Source organism: Peromyscus leucopus, chromosome 12 (genome assembly GCF_004664715.2).
Source record: "Peromyscus leucopus breed LL Stock chromosome 12, UCI_PerLeu_2.1, whole genome shotgun sequence".
NCBI lineage: Eukaryota > Metazoa > Chordata > Mammalia > Rodentia > Cricetidae > Peromyscus > Peromyscus leucopus.
In genome coordinates, this window is record NC_051073.1 from 36,943,031 (window position 1) to 36,965,788 (window position 22,758).

General features: G+C 35.2%; 1 protein-coding gene across 1 annotated transcript in view; it reads left to right on the top strand.

Annotated features, from left to right (window-relative positions):
* Positions 1-22,758, top strand: part of Epha6 (EPH receptor A6) — a 951,985-nt gene that overhangs the window by 55,690 nt on the left and 873,537 nt on the right. The window contains 1 exon segment of the mRNA XM_028879452.2: positions 13,214-13,278. Coding sequence (XP_028735285.1) covers positions 13,214-13,278 — 65 coding nt within the window.

Genomic DNA, 22,758 nt, shown 5'->3' on the forward strand with positions numbered 1-22,758 from the left:
TTCTAAAGAGAACACTTTATCCTCCATGCATGAAATTCATTAAAGCAAGTATCCAAACAAAAATCTGTGGTTGTTTGAACTTTGTAGAATATTGAAATAATGACAATCAGCATTCCAAAATGGATGAAGGAGGTATGACTGCCAGTAGGCAGACCAAGTTCAGTATATAGTTCCATACCCATGAGGATATGACCAACACAAAATAGACTCATTGGACATTGATCTGCAAGGAATTGGAAGGAAAGGGGTGTGTGAATCTAATCAAAATATATTGTGTACATTGTTGCTGGAGGGCTTCTCTCCAGGTTCCCCAAGCCCCGCAGTCCCACAATCCACTTATAAAATAATCACTCAGACGCTTATATCACTTATAAACTGTATGGCCGTGGCAGGCTTCTTGCTGATTGTTCTTTTATCTTAAATTAACCCATTTTTATAAATCTATACCTTGCCACATGGCTGGTGGCTTACCGGCATCTTTACATGCCACTTGTGCTGGTGGTGGCTGCTGTGTCTCCCTCCTCAGCCTTCCGCTTCCCAGAATTCTCCTCTCTCCTTGTCCCACCTACTTCCTGCCTGGCCACCTACTTCCTGCCTGTCACTGGCCATCAGTGTTTTATTTATATAGAGTGATAGCCACAGCACTTCCCCTTTTTTTCTTTTTTTAAAAAGGAAGGTTTTAACTTTAACATGGTAAAATTACATATAACAAAACAATTACCGAGCAAGAATTATAGTTACAATATTAAAGAAGATGTCCTATCTATCTTATATTTGTGAGTTTAAGCTTTTATATCTAACTTATCTTTTATCATAACTGAGGAAATTACAACTATCTAGACTTCAACCACATCAAAGACCTGAAAGGAACATAATGGTACCTGAGAAATGGTAGATGGATGTAAGCAACTTTCGGAAATCTTGCAAGAGTAGACCAAGACAGCTGGCAGCCTGGACAGTCACCTCATGTTTCTCAGCATTGTTGGTGCATTCAAAGTGGCTACAGGCCTAGAGTATCTGACAGACCATTGTCATAAGCAGGAATTCTGAAAGACCATCTTACCCTGTCTTGGCAGAATACAGTGGTCGCTTTCCTTGTGTCCCGCTTGTCCAGAAAGGACAGCATTGCATTTGTACTGTTAGCCGTCAAGGCAAAGGCAGTTCTTTGCCCAGTAGGCCATTTTGTGCCAAGAAGACAAACTTCCAAATGGAAATGTCTTAGAAGCCCAACATTGTCTCGGGATCAAATTGGTGCAGCCAGGAGCAATTGTGTCTCATGTCAACAGAATTCTAAGTTATTTAAATGCCATATTCTCTAGGTCTATGAAGTGTTTGAAGATTACCTATCTATCTGAAATATATCTATATATACCTAGAAGACTTAACTAACATGGCTACAAATATGATTATCATAGATGACTAATTATTAATCTATTTTTTTAATTATCCATTACAATTTTAAATGAGTTACATAAACACAATACCTCAAACAAGAATAGAAATATATATATATACAATATAACAAAATTAACTTCAAGTTTGTATCAATAAACTATACCAATGTATACCAATGTAAAACATTTTAAACATAAACTAAAATCTATACCAATGTAAAACATTTTAAACAAGTTGTTCTTTAAAAGTAGGTTCATTAATCTACCCTTTTACCTTATCATCTCCATATCCTTCTATATATCTATATCATATCCCCTTTTCTTTTTTAGAAAGAGATCACATTTACAATCAACCTGTTTTAAATAAAAATATTGGTTTTTCTCTGTCCCACACCAGAGGGCTCTTCTGATTTGGGACACAAGAATCTCTTAACCATTTTTTTTTTTTTTTAAAGCAATATGTCTGGGTTTAAAGGGGGAGTGAGCCAATTCCACCTCTAAAGCCAGCTTGGTATATTTGGGCATAGCATCTCTTACTACTTCCTGCTGGAGGGGGGCACTGTACCTTATGGGGACGCAAAGAAAATTTTAGGCCTATGGGGTAGTCTGTGAGGCTGTATTGTGTGAACCAGTTGCCTTGAAACCGCTCTGGATGTTGGATCATCTGGGCCATGGTGTCATCGGAGACCTTTCAGGGGGTCTTGGCTGGTGAAACCTGATGTATCTTAATCTGGAACAAATCCACAGCCTCTGGCTTTCTGTGGAAACAAAAGCAGAACCTCTTTTCCAAAGCAACATAGTCAAGGTACCTTTAAAATATATATTTTGGCATAACTTAACAGCTTTTGCAATCAAATGTTTTTCTTCAGTTACGAATATCAAAGACAACATAATCCAGATTCTCTGTGTGGTAGCCATCTTTATGTGGCTTATTTTTTATATTACCTTGAGCCTATTGCTTTAAACTGCACCATTCTAAGACTGAAAAGGCGCTGTGGCTGCTGGCTCCACCCACTTCAGCTTCCCAACATGGCGGTGGTACATTTTCTGCCAGCTCTGGGAGTCATCAAGTCTCAGAAATAGTGGGTCTAAGCTTTTATCAAAGCAGTGTGTAACCCAGAAACCTCTTTAAAAAAAAAATACTAGTAAAGACTAAATCTACCACACAGCTTAATGTGCCGCTGGCAGACGCCTCATTTCCATCATACTGCAGGTCAAACGCACACGCCAGGAACCTGCCAGTGTTTAAACCTGCGTTTTGTGGCATCTAGCTGCCCGTATGAGACAAGAAGCAGGAACCTGGTTTTGGCTCTGTTTAGAATTGGTTATTAAATATTCTCAGGTTTAAGGTGGAAACTCGAGCCATTGGGCGCCATTTGTTGATGGAGAGCTTCTCTCCAGGTTCCGCAAGCCCGCAGTCCCACAATCCACTTATAAAATAATCACTCAGATGCTTATATTACTTATAAACTGTATGGCTGTGGCATGCTTCTTGCTAACTGTTCTTTTATCTTAAATTAACCCATTTTTATAAATCTATACCTTGCCACATGGCTGGTGGCTTACCGGCGTCTTTACATGCCACTTGTGCTGGTAGTGGCTGCAGTGTCTCCCTCCTCAGCCTTCCACTTCCCAGAATTCTCCTCTCTCCTTGTCCCACCTACTTCCTGCCTGGCAACCTACTTCCTGCCTGGTCACTGGCCATCAGTGTTTTATTTATATAGAGTGATATCCATAGCAGTACATATATGAAATTCTCAAGGAATTAACAAAAATATATCTTTAAAAATAATATAGTCAGTTCTTATGACATCAGTTTGTATCTTTATTATTGATACCTTTAAAATACAATTATCTTAAAAGGCATATACATATGTAAATATATTTGAGACAGAGTCTTTCATGATGAGATTCCATGTATTCCATGCTGGCCTAGAACTAGTCATGTAGCCAAAGACAACAAGATGATCTTGATCATCTCATTTTCCTTCCTCTACCTCCACTATAGGCAGATCACTTTCATTCATTAAGTGGTGCCGGAGGCTTCCTGTATGCTAGGCAAGCACTCTACCAACTGAATTACATTCCTATCCCCAAATTCCAGTAAAAAAGAACTTTTTTAATGAAATAACTTATTTCCTTATTAATTTTTCAAAATGATATATAAGTAAAATTTCATATTCTTTTATTATTACATTTTAACCAAGGCAGTTTATTATATATTGTAAATACGTATACTGTTTTTAAAGTAGTATTTAAGTTTAATAAAGAGGGTTAAGACTAGGTAAACTAAAGGCATGACACTTATACGAAGTATTGACTCTTATGTTCATATTTGTCTGTATTTATTCTACTACTATTAAAGTTCATTTTATTATTTAATATTTACTCCTAGCACATTTTTTTTTAACTTTCATGATGTATAAGTAAAAGGTTAACTGACACATTTCAGTAGAATTTTAGAGATAAAAATAATATACTGGATTCTTTCAAAAGTTAAATGAATAGTTTCCCAAGCATGTTGCTTCACAAAATAAATGTTTCAAAACATCGTGTTAGCACCACCCTAGTATTTAATTTTTGTTTATCTACTTTCTTATTATTTAAACAAATAACTAAACTTTGAGTTTCTCTCAGAAAAATGTATGTTTTGAGTTTTACTCCATGACTAAGTGCAATTTAAACCCTGGCTGTCCCATTTAAAACGAAAATCTACTGCCTTTACATTGAGTTGCGGTTGCAATTGGGGTTTGCAGTGGTTTTGCACTCTGGCAGGCACTGCATCCCATTTGTTTAAGGCCAGTAGGGGGAGCTCTCACCTCGTTGGGTTCAGAGTAATTAGTTTGGGAAATCTGCATTGTGGGGCTTTGTATATGAAACAAATGGTGAAATTAAAACCTTCATGCCCTGTAATGACATTAAACTCTGAATAGTTTTCTGGTTTATTTTAATATTAATGCATCATTTACTTGTCTATACTGCAATTCTTAAAAAATGCTATTAGGAATTTTTTAACAGCATCGTTTTATATAAAAATACAACAATTAGGAAAATCTTGTTTCTGAAAGCTAGTATATGACCCCCCCCAAATCCTCTGCACTAATAATCTAAATTTATTTGTTCTGAAATAAAGCTACTGTTATGACTACTAAAATCTAGGCCAACAAAATGTCTGGGAAGGATTGCAATTATATCAATTAACCAATTAATTCACCAGCCACAAGACCGTAACTTGAGGAAATGAAGTTAATATCTGCTTATAAATTTAGGTATTAGTGGGTTTTGATATTTCTTCCTGTGTCGTGTTTAGATATATTTATTTATTGATGGTACCTGTGAACTTTCTGTATAAACTGCAAAAAAAAAAAAAAGTGTTTTTCTGCTTGACCAAAGTAAAAAGAGAAAAGAGTAAATGAATTTTTCCATTTCTGTGTTTTTTATTAACAAAATTGAAATCATATTGTTGGGAATCTGTACTTCTAAATCCATTGTGAAATTAATCAAAGCAGAGATGTACAGAAAATTTGAATGTCTATTAGAAAGAAAGAAAGAATAAAGAAATCATGGTATCTATATACCATGGACTGTTATTTGGCCTGAAGGAACAGTAAAGTCTCCTTACTTGTCACAACATGGGTAGACTTCAGAAATCCCATACAGAATGCAACAAGCCAGTTATTAAAGATAAATACTGAATTACTTAATTAAGACTTTCAGGATGGTTGGGTGGTTCTGGGGAAAATTGGGGAATTACTATTTAATGAATACAAAGTTTCAGATATACCAGGCCAATAAGTTCCAAGAATCCACTCCACAGCATAATGGATGTTCTCATATTGTATATGCAACTTAGAAGTATTATTAGGCAGTAGGAGGCCAACCAACAGAAGGAAGTAGGACACAGCAGAAGAGAATCTTTTAAGGTGATGAATGTGTTGATGATTTTCATTGAACTGATAGGTTTGTGGGTATAGGTATATGTCCATGCATATCAAATTATACTTATTAAATATGCACAAATCTTTGTATATCATTACACCTCAAGAAAGAGATATAATCTAAAAGGATAAGATAATCATAGGTAAAAATACTGACCACACTTATTAGTCACTTAAATAAATTCATATATGACAAATATTTTATTATGTTTCATTAATCACTTGAGATTTCATAAAATGTATACTAACTACATTTGCCCTAGCTCATCCAAGATCCATTCTCCACCTCCCACCATATTACAACTTCATATCTTATCTTCCTTTCTTTTATTAATAACTCATGAAATATATTTATAATTTTATATATTATTTACAATTTAAAATCTTAGGTTTGATGGTATTTATTGGAACATGGTTTACTTAAGTGAAGACCACCATTAAAAAAATGTCAGTCGGGTGGTGGTGGCACATGCCTTTAATCCCAGCACTCGGGAGGCAGAGGCAGGCAGATCTTTGTGAGTTTGAGGCCAGCCTGGTCTACAGAGTGAAATCCAGGAAATGCATAAAGCTACACAGAGAAACACTGTCTCGAAAAACAAAACAAAACAAAAAAGTAAAATAAAACCTATTTTCCTTTCCAGGAAGTCATCAAAAGCATTTCAATTATTGGGGGATTAATGAGCCCCTTCCATCTCCAAATAAGAATATTGACTAGCTTAATTTTGTGCAGGTCTTATATTGGCATCCACAATTGCTAAGAATTTAAGAGTACAGCTATCATGTCATGCCCAGGAGACAGTGTTAAGCTTCTGACCTTCTGATGTCTGGCTTTTATAATGTTTCTGTCCCCTCTTGTATGATGCTCTCTGTGACCCTGGGGTGGAGAGATTTGATGACAATGCCTCATTAGTGGCTGAGCACTCCACTGACACATTCTCTGCAGTGTGATCAGTTGTGAGTTTCTATGGTCGCAATCATTCACTACACAAACTTCTTTGGTAAGATCTGAGAGTTTCACTAGTGTGTGGGTGCAGAGATACGAATATAGGGGGCAGCCTGATATTGTACCCATTAAGTAGTACACTAGTCCTAGATTCATTACTTGGGACTGTGAACTTTCCAGCCATGAGTTCTTGGCAAAGTTAGCAGTACCAGGCATGAATTCTTTCCTGTAGAGCAGACCATAAGTCCATTCACAGAGTGGTTGGTTACTCCATAACATTTGTTCCACTATTGATCCAGGGGCATATCTTGTCACACAGATCATTATTGTTGTTAGTGCAGATTTTTCCCTCACAGCAACCTGTCTAGCACCTTCCATTTCTTTGAAAACTATTCAGCAAAAAAGGCTTCCTTGTCAGCATCAATCTGACTACTCCATATGCTCTGAATAAAATGTGAGGTGTCTTTGGCAATAGGTTGTTACTATAAAGTTCTGGTGTGTATCCAAGAATAATAGAAATAGCCAATATTATTTTGGTGGCCTCCTGAAAAGCTCTGAGAAACAATTCCAGGAGAAGTAGTCCACCCCTAACACAGGACTTTATTTTCATTATGTGGTTTCTTGAAGGAACATTCTCACCTGTGTAGATGAACTCCAATTAGACCTAAAAAACCTTTCATATAATAAAACAGTAGATTTCCGGATAACCTTTCCACACATCCCTTCCCCTATGCTAGCTCTACCCTACAATTCCATCTCTTACTCACTTTAACACACTCAGCGTTATTCTTTTTTTTTTTTCCATTTCGTCTAATCTGTTTTTTGCTCCTTCTCCTCCCTTAAAATCTTTTCCCCCTCCCCCACCTATGGATGGCCCTTTCTAGTGTCCTTGATTCTATAGGTACTACACATTTAAACAAAATTTTAAAGATTTGACACAAAGAGCCACTATGAGTAAGATCATGTGATACTTGTCTTTGTGAGGCTAAGTTACTTTACTTGGAGTGATTATTTCCATCCATTTACCTAAGAACTTCATTTTTCTTTACATATGAATAAAATTCCATTATACATAGATACCACGGGTTCAATATTCATTCATCAGCTGATTGACACCTAGGCTGTTCCCATGCCCTAGATATTATGAATAGAACAGCTATGAACATGGATGAGCATGTGTCTCGGTTGTAGAAAATAGAGTCTTTTGGGTAGATGCCTAGAAGTGGTATTGCTGGGTCACATGGTAGATCTATTTCTTTTTTGGGAAATTACCTCACTGATCTCCATAGTAGCTGTGCCAGTTTGCACTCCCACCAAAGATGCAAGATATTTTCTCATTTCCCACATCCTGCCAGTATTGGCTTTTGTTTTCTTGATTTTAGCCATTGTTGTTAGAGCAAGATGGAGTCTTAAAGTAGTTTTAATTTTTATTTCTGTGGTTGGGATGGAAACTCATTGTACAATATTTCTTCTGAGAAATCTCTGTTAAGTTTAATAGGCCTCTGAAGAGGCAGTCTATGGAATAGGGAAAAAAAATCTCCCCCAGCTACACATCTGACAGGAAAGCATTTGTCATTTGCTTATGGTGAAAAAAATCTCCTGATGCATTCTTGTAAACTTTTTAAATGAACACTACAATTGCCAACTGCAATCGATCTGCTGTATGGCAGCACACAAAACTTTAGTTTGAATTCATTGATCAGACCTTTCTCATCTCTACCAGCCCCCATTTCCTCAGCCCCTCATCACCACTATTATACTCTCAAGTTCTAAAACATCAATATTCTAGATTCCATAGATGAAACATATCATGCTCTACATATATTTCATCATGCTTTATTTTACTCATGATAATAATCTCCCATGCGGTGTCAAGGAAAAACTTCAATTCTTTTTATTCATACATAGTATTTCAGTGTGGGTATATAATATATTTTCTTTATGCTTCATCTTTCCATTTCTTAGCAACTATAAAGCTTGCTACAATGGACATGAGATGCAGATAGCCTTTGATGTACTAGTTTCAAAAAAATGTCTTAAGACATTTTGGAGATTACTGGAAGAAGATGGAAGAAAAGACCACCATGTCCTCACTTCAGCTAATGTGAATTAATTGCTAATCTTGCCACCTATTAGGGAAATAACAAAATATTTCCAAAGCATAAAAGTTCCAGATAAGTAACAGCATAATCTTCAGTGACCTAATGTCAACATAGGAATTACATATTTCTATATTCTACATTAATATATTTCCAAAATAAAATAACTTTTATTTAATAGCAGGATTAAATTGTAGTTTTAGTTATCATACTGCTATGTTGTGTTTTTTCTTTAAATTCTGAGATATCTTGTACTGAATGAAGCAAGCCATTGTGTGTGTTGTGTGTGTGTGTGTGTGTGTGTGTGTGTGTGTGTGTGTGTTTTACTGTATATACTAATTTTTGGTTGTTGTTGCTCCCAAGCTTGTTAGAATCATATGGTGAGATAGAGTAAATTAAACTATAAAGAAAGTGTTTTAGAAGCTCTAGCCTTTTATGTCCCATTTTAATTCTTTTTTCCGACGTTAGCAGCCAGGGAAAACCATTAGCTAAATATATTAATTCATTAGCAATAGCAAATAGTGCATCCTAATCTGGTCATTTCTTCTCAATTTATTAACTAGAATATTTCAATGAGAGAAATGTCCTTTCAGAAGCTATTTTGTTTAGCAGAAGTAGTTCCTACAGAAAATGCAAAATTCATATTTTATTATATTCAATGTATGCAACAGTTTTAAACATAATGCTTTGCTACCGTTCTGCAAAAGTCCTCACAAGATATTACTATAAAGGCAGGAATTTAATTGTACCTGGAGTGTTTCAATTTACCCTTATGCATGGTAAGATTATTTATTTCGCCAATATGGCCTATGCTAGTGGATTTGTTATTCCTTTTGTTATTTCCCTAGTAGACTATGATATGTTTTCTATGCTGTGACATTATTGCTATAATAAACTAGCAATAGGTCTGGAAGAAAAAAATGAATGAATTGATGGATGGATGGATGGATGAATGAATGAGTGAATGAATGAATGAACAATTGAACAACAAACACATAAATGAAGCTAAGTCTTATGACTCAGAGTGTTATGCCAGAAGCTTGGGATGCTGAAGCAGAAGAGAGGCAAGTTTAACATCTTTCTGTCCTATACTGTGAATTCAAAGCCAGAATGGACAACTTACAGGAACCATGTATCAAAATTGAAACCAACACTAAGTGAAAAAAAATATACACGGAGTATACCAATCCATCAGTAGATAAATATAAATCAGGAAAATTTAGCATATAGAAAACAGTATCTTTTTATGCTACAGAACTATTCTGAAGTAGTAAAAAGGATACTTTTTTATCATTATTGGGAATGCCCATGCAGACGACAAGAGTGGAAAGACACACAAGTCAGAATGATTTAGAGAAGCAGGGCAATGCCAGGACCCGGCTTGGAGAGCAGCTAGAGAGCAATCAAACTTGTCAATAGAGATGTACAACTTTCCTTTTAACGAGAAATCCTACTTTTCCCTGAAAAACTGAAATTACATGAAAATTAAACTGGCTTAATAATGTCCTCAACTGTAAAAAATCAATATGTCCATTAGGTATGGATTCTGTAGAGTGGAAGAGTTAGTTATTAGCCATGAAAAGAAATAAATTATTGGCTCATGCAGCATCAAAGATGAAGACAACTCCATGATGCCAAGTAGGAAAAACAAGCTCAAATGTGTAAATACCATGTGATATCTATAGTTATATACGGGAAAGGTTAAAATTATAGAGACAGAAACCAGAGAGTGGGTGCCAGAGGACAAAACAGGAAAGAAATTCATTACATGGGGCCACAAGGAATATTGTGAGGAAAATGAAAATATCCTCTACCTTAATTGTAGCCGTGATATATTGAATGGGAGGTGGGTAGTCACAATTCATATAAATGAGCATTATAAGGGATGAATTTAATGACAAATAAAACACATTCAATTCATATAAATTAAGAAGAATAATAGATGGTTTGCCATTGTTGTTTTTGTTGTTGTTGTATGTGCAATGGGAGAGTGGGTAAGCAAGTGCAGCTAAAACAAAGTTAGCCTTAAATTAGCAATCAATAAACTTGGGGGGTGAGTATATGATGGTTCAGTTTTCTTTTTAATATCATTTGAAAAGCTGTCACAGGCATGAGGTGGTAATGCATGTTTTTAATGTTAGCACTTAGGAAGCAAAAGCAGGTAGATCTCTGTGAGTTTGAAGCCAGTGAGGTCTACAAAGTGAGTTTCAGGACAGCCAGGACTACACAGAGAAATCCTGTCTCAAAATACAAAAAAGGAAAGAAAGAAAGAAAAGAGAGAGAGAGAGAGAGAGAGAGAGAGAGAGAGAAGAAGAAGAAGAAGAAGAAGAAGAAGAAGAAGAAGAAGAAGAAGAAGAAGAAGAAGAAGAAGAAGAAGGAAAGAGAGAAAGAAAGAAAGAAAGAAAGAAAGAAAGAAAGAAAGAGAGAGAGAGAGAGAGAAAGAAAGAAAGAAAGAAAGAAAGAAAGAAAGAAAGAAAGAAAGAAAGAAAGAAAGAAAGAAAGAAAGAAAGAAAGGAAAAAAGAAAGGATAAGGGAAAACACAAAAGAAAAATTGTCACAATAAAAATAATATTTTATGGTTGTTTTTATAAACATGTTTAGTAAATAGATCATAAGAGTAGTGAATTAATATTATGCAGAAATGAAGTTTATTTAGAAAGTTGAACATAGTTTTACTTTTTAAAATTATCAATACATTGTACATAAAAAAGAATGAGCTAAGTGGAGCCACAAAATACTTACAATAAACAGAAAAATAAGATGCCATATGAAATAATAATAACTGCAACATAATAATATTTTTCAGAATGTAGCCTGTGGCCAGTTGATATCTGGGGTGAGAAATGTAATACTTGAATATGTATATGTACACACACACACACACACACACACACACACACACACACACGTGTGTGTGTGTGTATTTATATGTGTGTCTTCAAACCCTCTCATATACCCCTCTTCTCTCCATCAAATTCATGTCCACTTTTCTCCACTGATTTTATTACATGCATATATATATACATCCTGACCCTCTGGATGTTATAATCTTCCTGTCTCTTTTTCTACAGTATTCCCTGGGCCTTGGGTACAGGAGTTGTTTTGTAGCTATATCCATTTTGCTCCACAGCTCTACATTTTGATTGGTTGTGGTTTTCTGTAATGGTCTGCAACTAGTGCAAACAGAAGTTTATTTGCTGAGTTGTGGGGGTATAAAGACACATATTTAGATTGTTGTTAGGTATTATGCTGATTTAGTAATGGCAGTTGTCGATTCTCCTCCAATATCCATGATTTCAGTAGCACTGAGCCATTGGCTAGGTTTTCAGTGCCTGACACAATTTCAACCTTGTTGAGCAGGTCTTAAATCCAATTAGAGAGAAATTGGTTACTACCAAGCATGACGACTGTCCCCTTAATGATCATTGTGTTATGGTAGTTGTTGTGGTCTGTAGGTGTCATAGCTGGGTAAGGTTGTTGGTTGCCCCCAAACCCTGGAAATTTGGCATCTCTGGTACTATAAAAACTAGTCGTCAGGGAGGGGCATTTATGTCAGTTACTGCTCAGGGTCCTCTGGGCTCTGTGTCTGAAGTGCGTTGTGTTTTCAGTAATAGGGACTTGCCTTCAACCTGTGGAGGGACAACCAAGGGCAATAGCAATAGGCTGTATGTTTGGGGATTCCACTGAACAGTTTTGACCAACAATTCAAAAGAAGACTTTTTATGTCTGTTTGTGAGGTTTTTGTTAAATGGTCTTTGTCTTTTGGTGGTAATGCATGTTTATAATGTCAGCCCAGATGGGGAAGGTTCATTCAAATAATATAGGTATATTTATACATAGAATTGTGTGTATTATGTTTTATCTGATAGTTAATAGTATAACTCCTGATGGTTTTTGAAACATCCTTAGTATTGTTTTTCCTTCTCTCCCCCCCCCCCCCCGTCTTCTGTATTTACCTCATTTCCCTTGCCCGAAGAACCTCCTTTTCCCATTTCTATAACAGATCACTTGTAATGTACACACCAACAATGTATAGGACCTCAGCTTTACCACTTCCACCTAGTGTTTGTGGTCATTTGTGTTAATGATGATTGCAATGCTATGAGTTGCAGATGTAAAGCAGTTTTCATCTCCGTTTCCCTATTTGCTACATCTACTGAACATCTATTAGGTCTTTACTCTTCCTGTTTTGAGAACTGTCATCTCAGTTCCTTACCTCATCTTTCAACCAAGGTTTATTTTGAGAGGGATTGTTTTGGGGGCTTATTTTCATTTTACAGATTGTGAGTTATTTTTGGCTACAGGAAAAGATTCATAGTTTAAAATTTGTTTTTTTTTCTTCAATCAACAATTGGTATACTACCTAGTACTTAAGTATCCTATGCTTGGAAGGCTGTGGTTTATTAAAAAAGAATCATATTCATTTTTTGCTGATTTTAAGTAAGCATTTAATAACAACAACAATGCACAGAGGCCTGTGTTAATATGGCTTTTCTCTAATATACTATGATTGAAAGCTAGAGAATAAACAATGTGGGCTATTTCATTAAACTGAAAAATCTGGTGTATTAAAAATGACCTTGTAATGGTTATTCAATCAACAGTGTCATTTAGGATTATTAAGCCAAAAACATGTGCAATATTTTTGCATCAATTCATGCTTTTTTCTTATCATAGAGTATTATAATAGGCCAATATAAGTAATTTCAAAGAAGCACTGCTCTTAAAGCTACTGTGGTGAGGAAACACTAAGAACATTTGATATTCATGATGTGACTAACGTTGCTATGTTTTTATATCAGTTGAGAAACTCATTGCAGTTTTTCTATTTAATTCTAGTTGTGTTGCTTGATACAACGACGGTGATGGGAGAGCTAGGATGGAAAACATATCCATTAAACGGGGTAAGTTTAAACATCACTAAAGTTTCAAGTTGCCATTTATCGTGTGTTGGTAGGATTTTCTATGAAAGTCAAAGGAACCACAGATTTGTGTGATTTTTGCATATAACTTAACTCATACAGAAAAGGTTAAAGTCTAATTCAACTGGTAAATAATATAAATAAATAAAATAAAAGGGAACAGTATATAAATACTCTTGTTTTCATTTAGATTAATAATTGTTCCTTAATATTACATTTTAAGCATCATACTTAGATATGTATACACATAACCATTTTTCTTAAAATAAATTTATGTGTAATTGTTTAATTCCATGACATATTTGTTCCATATATTGGTTAAATATGGTAATTTAAAAGAAATCTGTGCATACATAAAATATATCATAATTACAGTGAACAAATACTAGCAATATACATTTGATAGAAAATACTAGCTACCACAGAAGTGTTTTGGAATTTGGCAAGGTCATTACTACCTTTCTGTAACCTTGAAAGTTACTTCTTAAGGCGTATTCACCTGTGTAATCAATAAAAGTATATCATTTGCTAGGTGTTGATATTTTAGCTGTGGCTCTTATTGAGTTTTTTATGTTTGTTTGTTTTATTTAATATCTACATTCCAGTGTATTTCTGCTTCATTTTTATATTTAGCTCAGCTAAAAGGATTCTCTGTGAATGTTTCTACTCTGATTATTTAAGTATTCAAACATAAAATTAAGTAATAGAGCCGGGCGGTGGTGGCGCACGCCTTTAATCCCAGTCTTGAAAGGCAGAGGCAGGCGGATCTTTGTGAGTTCGAGGCCAGCCTGGTCTACAGAGCAAGATCCAGGAAAGGCACAAGGCTACACAGAGAAACCCTGTCTCAAAAAACCAAAAAAAAAAGAAAAAAAAAGTAATAGATACAGCTAAATGTTTTCAACAGTTTAATTACTTTTCTTTTTCTCCTACAAATGTTCTTACTCAACAGGTCTTTACTGATATTGTTTTACATTGCTTCTATCATTATAACTTTAAATATGAATCTAATAGTAAAAAGTTACCTTGAGATGTATTTTGTGTCTAGAATATTTCACAGAAATAGATAAATTATATCCAATGGTACTAAACCCTTGCTCTTAAAACTAAAAGAATTATGCAGAGTAAAGTCTTTTTAATTGGCTCTTGTCATTTGTTTTATAATCAGTCTGTAATTTTATAGTTAAAGTTTTCATTTTATTCTAATAGAATTGTCACAAGTTTCTGAAAAAAAATTTTTAGATACTATGTTTATCTTTATTATTTTATATCCATAAACTTCATTAATAAATGTATTGAGTTTATTAAGTTAGATTTCTTACTAATAATATAGAATTCACTGTATAAACTCATAATTATATAATATATAATCTCATAACAATATTTCCATAAAATACTAATTTATGTTTGAAATTGCAAAATGCTATTGTACTTAAGTTTTCAAATTTATCTGAATGTAGTGTAAGAAAGACAGCAGTGGAATTCACTTCTAAAACCCAAGAATCTGAGGAGACAATGTCTCACTCTCAAGTCAAACTTCTAAATACAAAGCCTGAGAAAATATTCATTCATGTAAGCTGTCAAGTCAAAAGGTTCCATGAGACACAGTGACTGAGGATGGAAGAAGAAATACAACCATCCAAGCTTATCCTTGACTGTGAATTCATCCTTCCCGTTTTGTGCTTTTTGGGGGACCCCATTTTCAGAAAAGAGGATCTTTTCACTCATTCAAATATTAACTTCTTTCAGAAAACATCCTCGTATACACAGGAGAAACGTTTTCTCATTTTTTTTTAAATCCCAGTCAAATTGACTCCAAATTAAACAAGTTAGTTAGTAGTTAGAAAAATAACAACTTGTGTTTTCATATCCAAATCACAGCTGTAGGTGGGCCTAGTAGTTAATGCCATCTATAAGACATTTTTTAGTTTTAAATTCTAATTAAACTGGTATATGGGCATATGGTTTATAAGTTATATATCACAGTTTTCTAGTATCATTGTTTACCACATGAAGAGTCAAAAACTGAATGTGTTAGAAGAGATAATAAAACATTTACCAATAGTTGTGCTAAAATACTGTGACATCTGCATTTGTATAATAACTTAACAAAACCTAATTATACCTTACTACTGCATTTTGAATCATTTTATAATGTACTGTTATCTTCTAAAACTATGTATTTGTTGAATTCTGAAAATAAGAACTTGATTGATAATTTCTTTCTTTAAAAGTTAATGTGAAATTTTACTATTTTCCAAGCTGCTATTTCAATAAGTTTTATTCCAAGAAACTCCACAGCATATGTGATGGTGTTCTAAATGTCCAGCATGTTAATTTCAGTTGTAGTATTTCACATTTCAAAAAGTTGCATTCAGTTTAGTGAATGAATAGATTAATTTTATAAATATATATTTCACTAATTGTAGTGCTCCAGTGACATTTTAGTGTGTGTGTGTGTGTGTGTGTGTGTGTGTGTGTGTCATGGCTGACTTATGAACAACAAAGAACAACATACAGTTATTGTCATCTCATTCCACTATGTGAATTCCAAAGGATCAAACTGAGTCCCTATGCTTGGCAACAAGCACCTTTACTAGATGAGCCACATCCTTAGCCCACATATGATATCTTATAGTTGTAAGAGATTAATCTCCATACAAACAAAGAGTAGAAAGCCTTAATAGTATATATTACCTTAGATTATTATGGGGATAGAATATTTAAGGAGTGTAAGGAACTCAAAAAGCATATTATTATGATTGATTGGCATTGCAATAACTACATATTTTGAATAAGTAAAAATGTGCAACACTTGGTATTATACAGGTTGCTTGTTTGTTTTTTGTTTTTTAACTAGAATTACCTTTCCATCATAAGCCAATTTTTTTAGCACTAAAAACAATATGTAATCATTGCAGTGCTGTATTAAACAAGTAAGCTGGAAGTAAGAGTGAATATTTTCTTAAATCTAAGTGAAATATAAAGTTATGGATATAATTCTGCACTCAACATGAACTACTTGAAAAATAGCATGCTGATTATTATATTTTCGAAGTGTGTTTGTGAAAAAGTTATGAGCACTCATTCTCGTTACCTCAAATCTCATAGTATGTATGGACTTTAAATTTCAACTAGTTTATTCAATATATCTGCTATATAGTACATCATATATATATATATATATATATATATGTGTGTGTGTGTGTGTGTGTGCCTTAAAACCAAAATAGATATGAAATACTGTTCTAATAACAGTTCATGGATTGACGTTACCAACAATGTAAGTCTAGAGGACAGTTATTCAAATCATTGTATCCTGAAAGCAAATTTTTTAGGAAAGAAAAAGGGAAAGTTGAGATATATAGAGAGAAAGTATGATTGTCTTTGCTTCCCACTTTGTTTTTTTGACTTTCTAATTTTTGTATTATCTCTTGTATTGCTCCTTCTTTTATATACTTCTCTTTCCTCTTTCCCATTCCACATCCCTAGGTGTTCTTTTTTTTCAATTTTATTCTTTGTGATTTTGTATCATACATTCAGATCTGACTTATCTCCCCATCCCCTTGCACCCACCCTCTGCCCTTGCAAACTTTCTCCCAAATCAAAACCAAATTTAAAAGAAAAAACAAAAACAAAACAACAACAAAAAAGCGCAAGAATCTTGTTTTAGAAGCTATAGTGTTGAGACCCAGAATTTACCCTTTGGCCTGTTCATCTTTTCTTGCTTGTGTTCATTACCAGGAGTCATTGGTCTGCCTTCAGACCTCTGATTTCTACTACACCACGGATAATGGGCTCTCCCTGGGGTTCCTGTTGGATATCCTGCTGTTACTTTGTTTCATGGAGGTCTTGCAGCTTTAGATCTGTATGTAGGTTCGTCCCCTTCATGTACTCCAACAGTTCATAGATTCAGTGGATGTAGGGGTGGGACAACTCACAGCCCTGGTTCTTGGCCTGGGTGGTAGCTGGGTTGGTCAGCCCACCAGTTTTTCTCCATTGTCACTACCCAGGCAAGCTCTTCTTTATTTCCATGAAAATGCATTCCAAAAGGAAAGGCTTCTGCCATGTTACAATTGAGCTTGTTTCTTGAAAACCATGTTAAACATACAAGATTCTCGTGTAATTTTTTGAAAACTGGCAGAACACTATTTGAAGCCCATCTTTATTCCTTTGTCCACTGCTTTCAAGAGCTTGTCCCCTTAAAGTACACGGCAGCCCCAGTTGAGCAATTATTGCCTAGAAATCCCTCTGTGTCCCTTTTGGGCAGGAGAAAAGCAGGATAGGGATGCAAGGTAGACAATCCCTGACCACTCCAAAGGGTGGTGTCTAAGGTTGTAGTTTTCTAACCTTTCTCTCTTTATATATCTCAAAGGATTCTTACATATAAATTTTTTTCTTTCATGATGGGACACCTCACACAGCCTTGAGACAGGGGGAGGGACTTGGACCTGCCTCTACTAAATGTACCTCCCCATGGGAGGCCTTACCTACTTGTAGAGAGAATGGGGGAGGGTTTGGGAGGGGAAGGCTGGAAGGGTGGGAGGAGGGAAAAGGGGGATCTCTTGGTATGTAAAATAAATAAAAAAATGTTAATTAAAAAAGAATTTTAATCTTTTCTTATAAGGTAAGTGATTACTAATTACCTTGATTTTCATTTAATTGAAAATACCTTTATTTTTTTTTAATTTTTTTACATTAAACTACTTGTGTATGTGTGTACAGTGTGAACATGTGTGTGCAAGCTAGTGCATGTGTAGGTATGTGTGTGTTAGTGTACACATACCCAAATGTATCACAGCGCTTGTGTGGAGGTCCAAGATTACTTTGCAGGATAAGAGAAAGATAAAACCCTAGTGCCCATGCTCCCTTTTTCCACTTCATTTAATCCAGAACCCTACCCACATTTGAGTGGTGCTTTTCATCTCAATTAAACTAATCTAATAGGTCATTCATTGCCAAGCTCAGATACTTATCTTCTTAAGTGATTCTATATCAATTCACTTTGACAGTCAGTATTATCAATAACAACTCCACCTCCTCTCAATTGAACATTCAACCATATAACTATTAAGCCCTAAGTTTCCAATCATTGTCCCAGAGTCTCATGTTAATCTCATATTGCAAAATTCATTCAGTACAGTTTTTTTTAAAGAAAAACCATAGGTTTTTGTTTGTTGGTTTTAACATTTCCTACAATGTTTAAAAGTTCAAGTCTTCTGAGACTCAAGAAAGCCTCTTTACAGGGAACTCTCACAAAAAAATTAAATAGTTCTAGTATAGAATGGCACCAAGTAAAAATCCCCATTCTATGAAGAAGGAATGCAACATAGCATGTTAATATCTAACCAAATCAATAATGAAACCCAGCCGCGGAAATATCAAAGGTGCAGGTCAATTTCCAGTATCTAGGACTTGTGAAGAAATTATGTGGGCTCCGGTAGTACTGCTTTCCTAGCATTTCTGCTTGAAGCATACATAGCCTCTCTCTTAAGTCAGATCCACTCGGTGCCTTCAGCTTTCTTCAGTGACCATCTCTTGGATCTGGTATATTCCACCTGTTGACATCTCTTGTACCTGGAAGTTTTTCTTGTCCCGCCATCCTGCAACCACTTGAACAAATAAACACACAGAGAGTAAACACACGGAGGCTTATATTACTTATAAACTGCATGGCCTAATGACTCAGGCTCCTCGCTAGCTAGTTCCTATAACTTAACCATTTCTACTCATCTATAAGTTGCCACATGGCCTTGGCTTACCAGTACTTTCACATCTTTCTTCTTCTAGCATTGGCTGGCGGCGTTTCTCTCTCTCTATCTGCTTGAATTTTCTGCCTGCCTCTAAGATGCCTTGCCATAGGCCAATGCAGCTTTATTTATCAACCAATCAGAGCAACGCATATTCACAGCATACAGAAAGGCATCCCACAGCAATTTCTGCTTCATCTTAGGATTCATCATCATAGCTTCATACCACAGCCTTCCAAAGCCTTCTTGTAGAACCTTTGACTCTTCCATGACAAGCATAGTCTTGCATCTCACAAGCTTGCAAAACTAGTATATTGTCAGTTATGCTACCAAGTTCTGCTGTCAGGTCAAGATGTAGCCTGGCACCCACTGAATACAGTTGTATCAATCTCTGCCTGCTTTTCAGTCTGACCCTAGGGAAATAGGGTTTTAGGCACTTATTTTCAAGCAAGAAATCCCTTTATTTTAGGTATGTTTTCCACTATAGTGATAAACACTATGACTAAATGCAACTTGAGAAAGGAAAGGCTTATTTCATTTATAAGTCTCAGGTCGCACTCCATCACTGATTGAATTCAGGGCAAGAACTTAAGGCAGAAACTGAAACAGAGGCCATTGATGAACTCTGCTTACTGGCTTGTTCTCCATAACTTGCTCAACCAGATTTCTTATACAATTCAGGATTAATTATCTATCCAGGGGTGGCACTACTCAACCAATAATCTAAGAAAATGTCTTACAGACATGCCAACAGATCAATCTGTTAGAGTCCTTGGCATTTTCTCAAGTGAGCTCCCCTCTTCGCAAGTGACTCAAGTTGACAAGAACAAGCAGCAACAGCAAAAAGAAAAAAGATAAAAGCAGCCAGGACACTCTTTAAAGACATTTTCTATTGAAAATATCTCCTTTGAGTGAACTTGCATGTTCAAAAGATTGGGCCACCCATGGATGGATCTCTCAACCCTCCTGGATCTTTTCCTGTGGTCCCATTACAGAGCACCATCTTCCATGTTAACAATTCTTTTTAACAACCACAGCTACTTTTAATCTTGCCTTTATGTAACTTTATACCTAGGCTGTAGAGTTTTTCTTTGCAAACAGAACATTTCTCACAAATTTTTGCTTCACTGTTTAATCTCTATCACTGCAGACCTGGATAGGAGATATTCATAGAAACTATTGCACCGCCTGAATGTTCTGCTGCTTGAAATTTCCTCCAGCGAACATGTTTGTCCATCACTTTCAACCTCAGCTTCTCTCTAATCTTCAGGACTTAGGCAGAGTGAAGCCCGATTCTTCACCATAGCTCATGTGCTGCTGACCCAGTAGGCAGGTTTAATCATAGTAAGAGCGTCTATGTAGGGGAGCAGTCTTCAGGATGTAATCATCTGGGGGAAGGGACCTATAGTGGACATTTTTAACACAATGTAGACATTGCAGACATTTACTCAGACCAGAGAAAGTCTTTGTCATCCCTCTGTGCCTCACCGAAGGAAGGCTTTGTCACTTCTATATCTGAGGTGTTGGTACTCAACATGGCCCTGCCCATGTCCACAGCACATTTACTCTGGACTTTACTCACCACACCAAATCTCTTGATCAAATATTATGTATTCTTGAAATAAATTCCATATTTTTATTATTAAATAATATGCATGTATACTGAATAATCACTGCAATTTGTAAATGTATACATGTATGTCAATTTTCAGAAGCTGATTTCTCTTACCTTAGATGGCTAGATTGTAAATGCATGTTATAAGGCTAACAATGGTTTGTAATAATCATAGAGCTCATGATAATAATGACAAATGGAGCACTGCTGCTATTTTGAAGCAGACCAGGACAGGGAGAAAAAGCTCAACCCCTACGATCTTCTTTAGCAGTCCATAAGACCATGAATTAAGACAAGCTGCTGGCTTCCTGTCATCTATTCATGCAGTGAGTTAGAGAAATGACCTCTCTGTATGCAGGAAGTATGGGAAAACAGATGAATGAATTTACATAGTTTATTACGGGCCATTAAAATTTAAATAGTTAATAGATATACAACTATGGTTCCTGTCACTTCTCTCCCCACTATTTCCTAACACCTATTCCAAATAGCATCTGGACAAAGGAAATTGATTGCTGTCTAACTGTTTCATTAACTCAAATAGCATATATATGACGAGGTAAAATGAATTTTGCGCTAAGAATGGGAAATAATGCAAAAGCAGGTTATAGTGCTTTCTAAAATAAAATGTGAAATGTTTACTATCTGTGAGTAAGTGATTGCTTTCATATTCTTTGAGCACCTAAAAGGAAGTATGTATGGAATATTCTTTTTAGTGGATCTGCTTTTTTTAATATACAGAATTAATAATGTCTTCTTGTAAATATTTATTTTTTTAAAAGTATTAACATCTTTAAAGTAAGTCCTTGATTACATAATATATTATTTTTTTCATTATTACTTCTAAGTTTGGTTTATGGACTCCTGCTTTTATTTTAAACATTATTTTAATTCTTGTGTTGTGAAGGCTCTGCTAAGAGGCTGGGTGTTTAATTTTTGTTATTGTTGCTGTTTCTCTGTTTCAGTAGGTTAGAAGCAATTTTAACCAGAATCATTTAAACACATATAAGTGTTTTCATTTATAAAGATGTCTATGTCTAAATCCCAATGAGGCCACACAAATACTTTAGGAAATTAATAGTAAAGATTTAAGATCAGTGAACATATATAGGGGGCTGTTTTATTACAATTAATTGGTTACTGTCTGGTAATCAACTCATTCTTCTATCCTACAGGCAGGTAGTATACCCTGAAGATTCTACTTCCTAGAGGTTTTTCAACCAGTATCTGTCAGCAGTTTCATCTATCACTCCATCACTGGTTTAACTCCTTGTTATTTATTTTGTGATTCTCCATCATGTGTTCAACAACTTTGAGTCTCTCTCTCCAGCTTCTTCACTCAGTCATTCAAGTAGGGCTTCAATGTGTGTCTTATCACATCCATGTCTCTACCCTGTGAAGGTTTTCTCCTCTTATTAACCTGTAGCCATTATCCGCCACTCTCCATTCATCATCTGACACACCTTGAACTTTAGTCAGCTGTAGTTTCCAGCTTTTTCAGAAACATGTGCTTTGTTTCTTGTCCCTACTGTTGTCTCTGGTTATCAGATCGCTCTTCCACTGGTATGGAATTAAATACTGTAAAGAATTTTTACCCTTTTCTGGAAAACTGGCACTACTAAAAATTATTTAGGAAATACTATTTCAGAAATATACAAAACTTAATGCCTATCATAGCGTTTGACTCACTCTGTTTAAGTGTATTGTAAATTTTTAGTGTAAAGAACTGATTGTTTTTGAAGGTATGTAGAGTTACATAAGACAATGAGTATAGTATAGCAGAAGTGCAATAAAAGTTGCTTGAATAGATAAATAGATGCACATCTGGCAATATTTTAGATAATACACTAGTTGGAGACTATATTTGGCAAATATAATTAAAGAAGAAAGAGTCCATAACTAACTGTACAGAAGTCATCTGTGGGGAGAAAGACAGACTTTTAATAAACATTTAAGTGTGTTCTTTTTCAAAAAAAAATTTTCATATAGGAAGAAAGGTTTGAAAATTGGCTTCCAATTTTGCATTTTATCTAATCTGATTCATTTTCCTATTACCAATTTTCTCATTAAATTCATGTTCAAAGACAGAAAGAAAGTTAT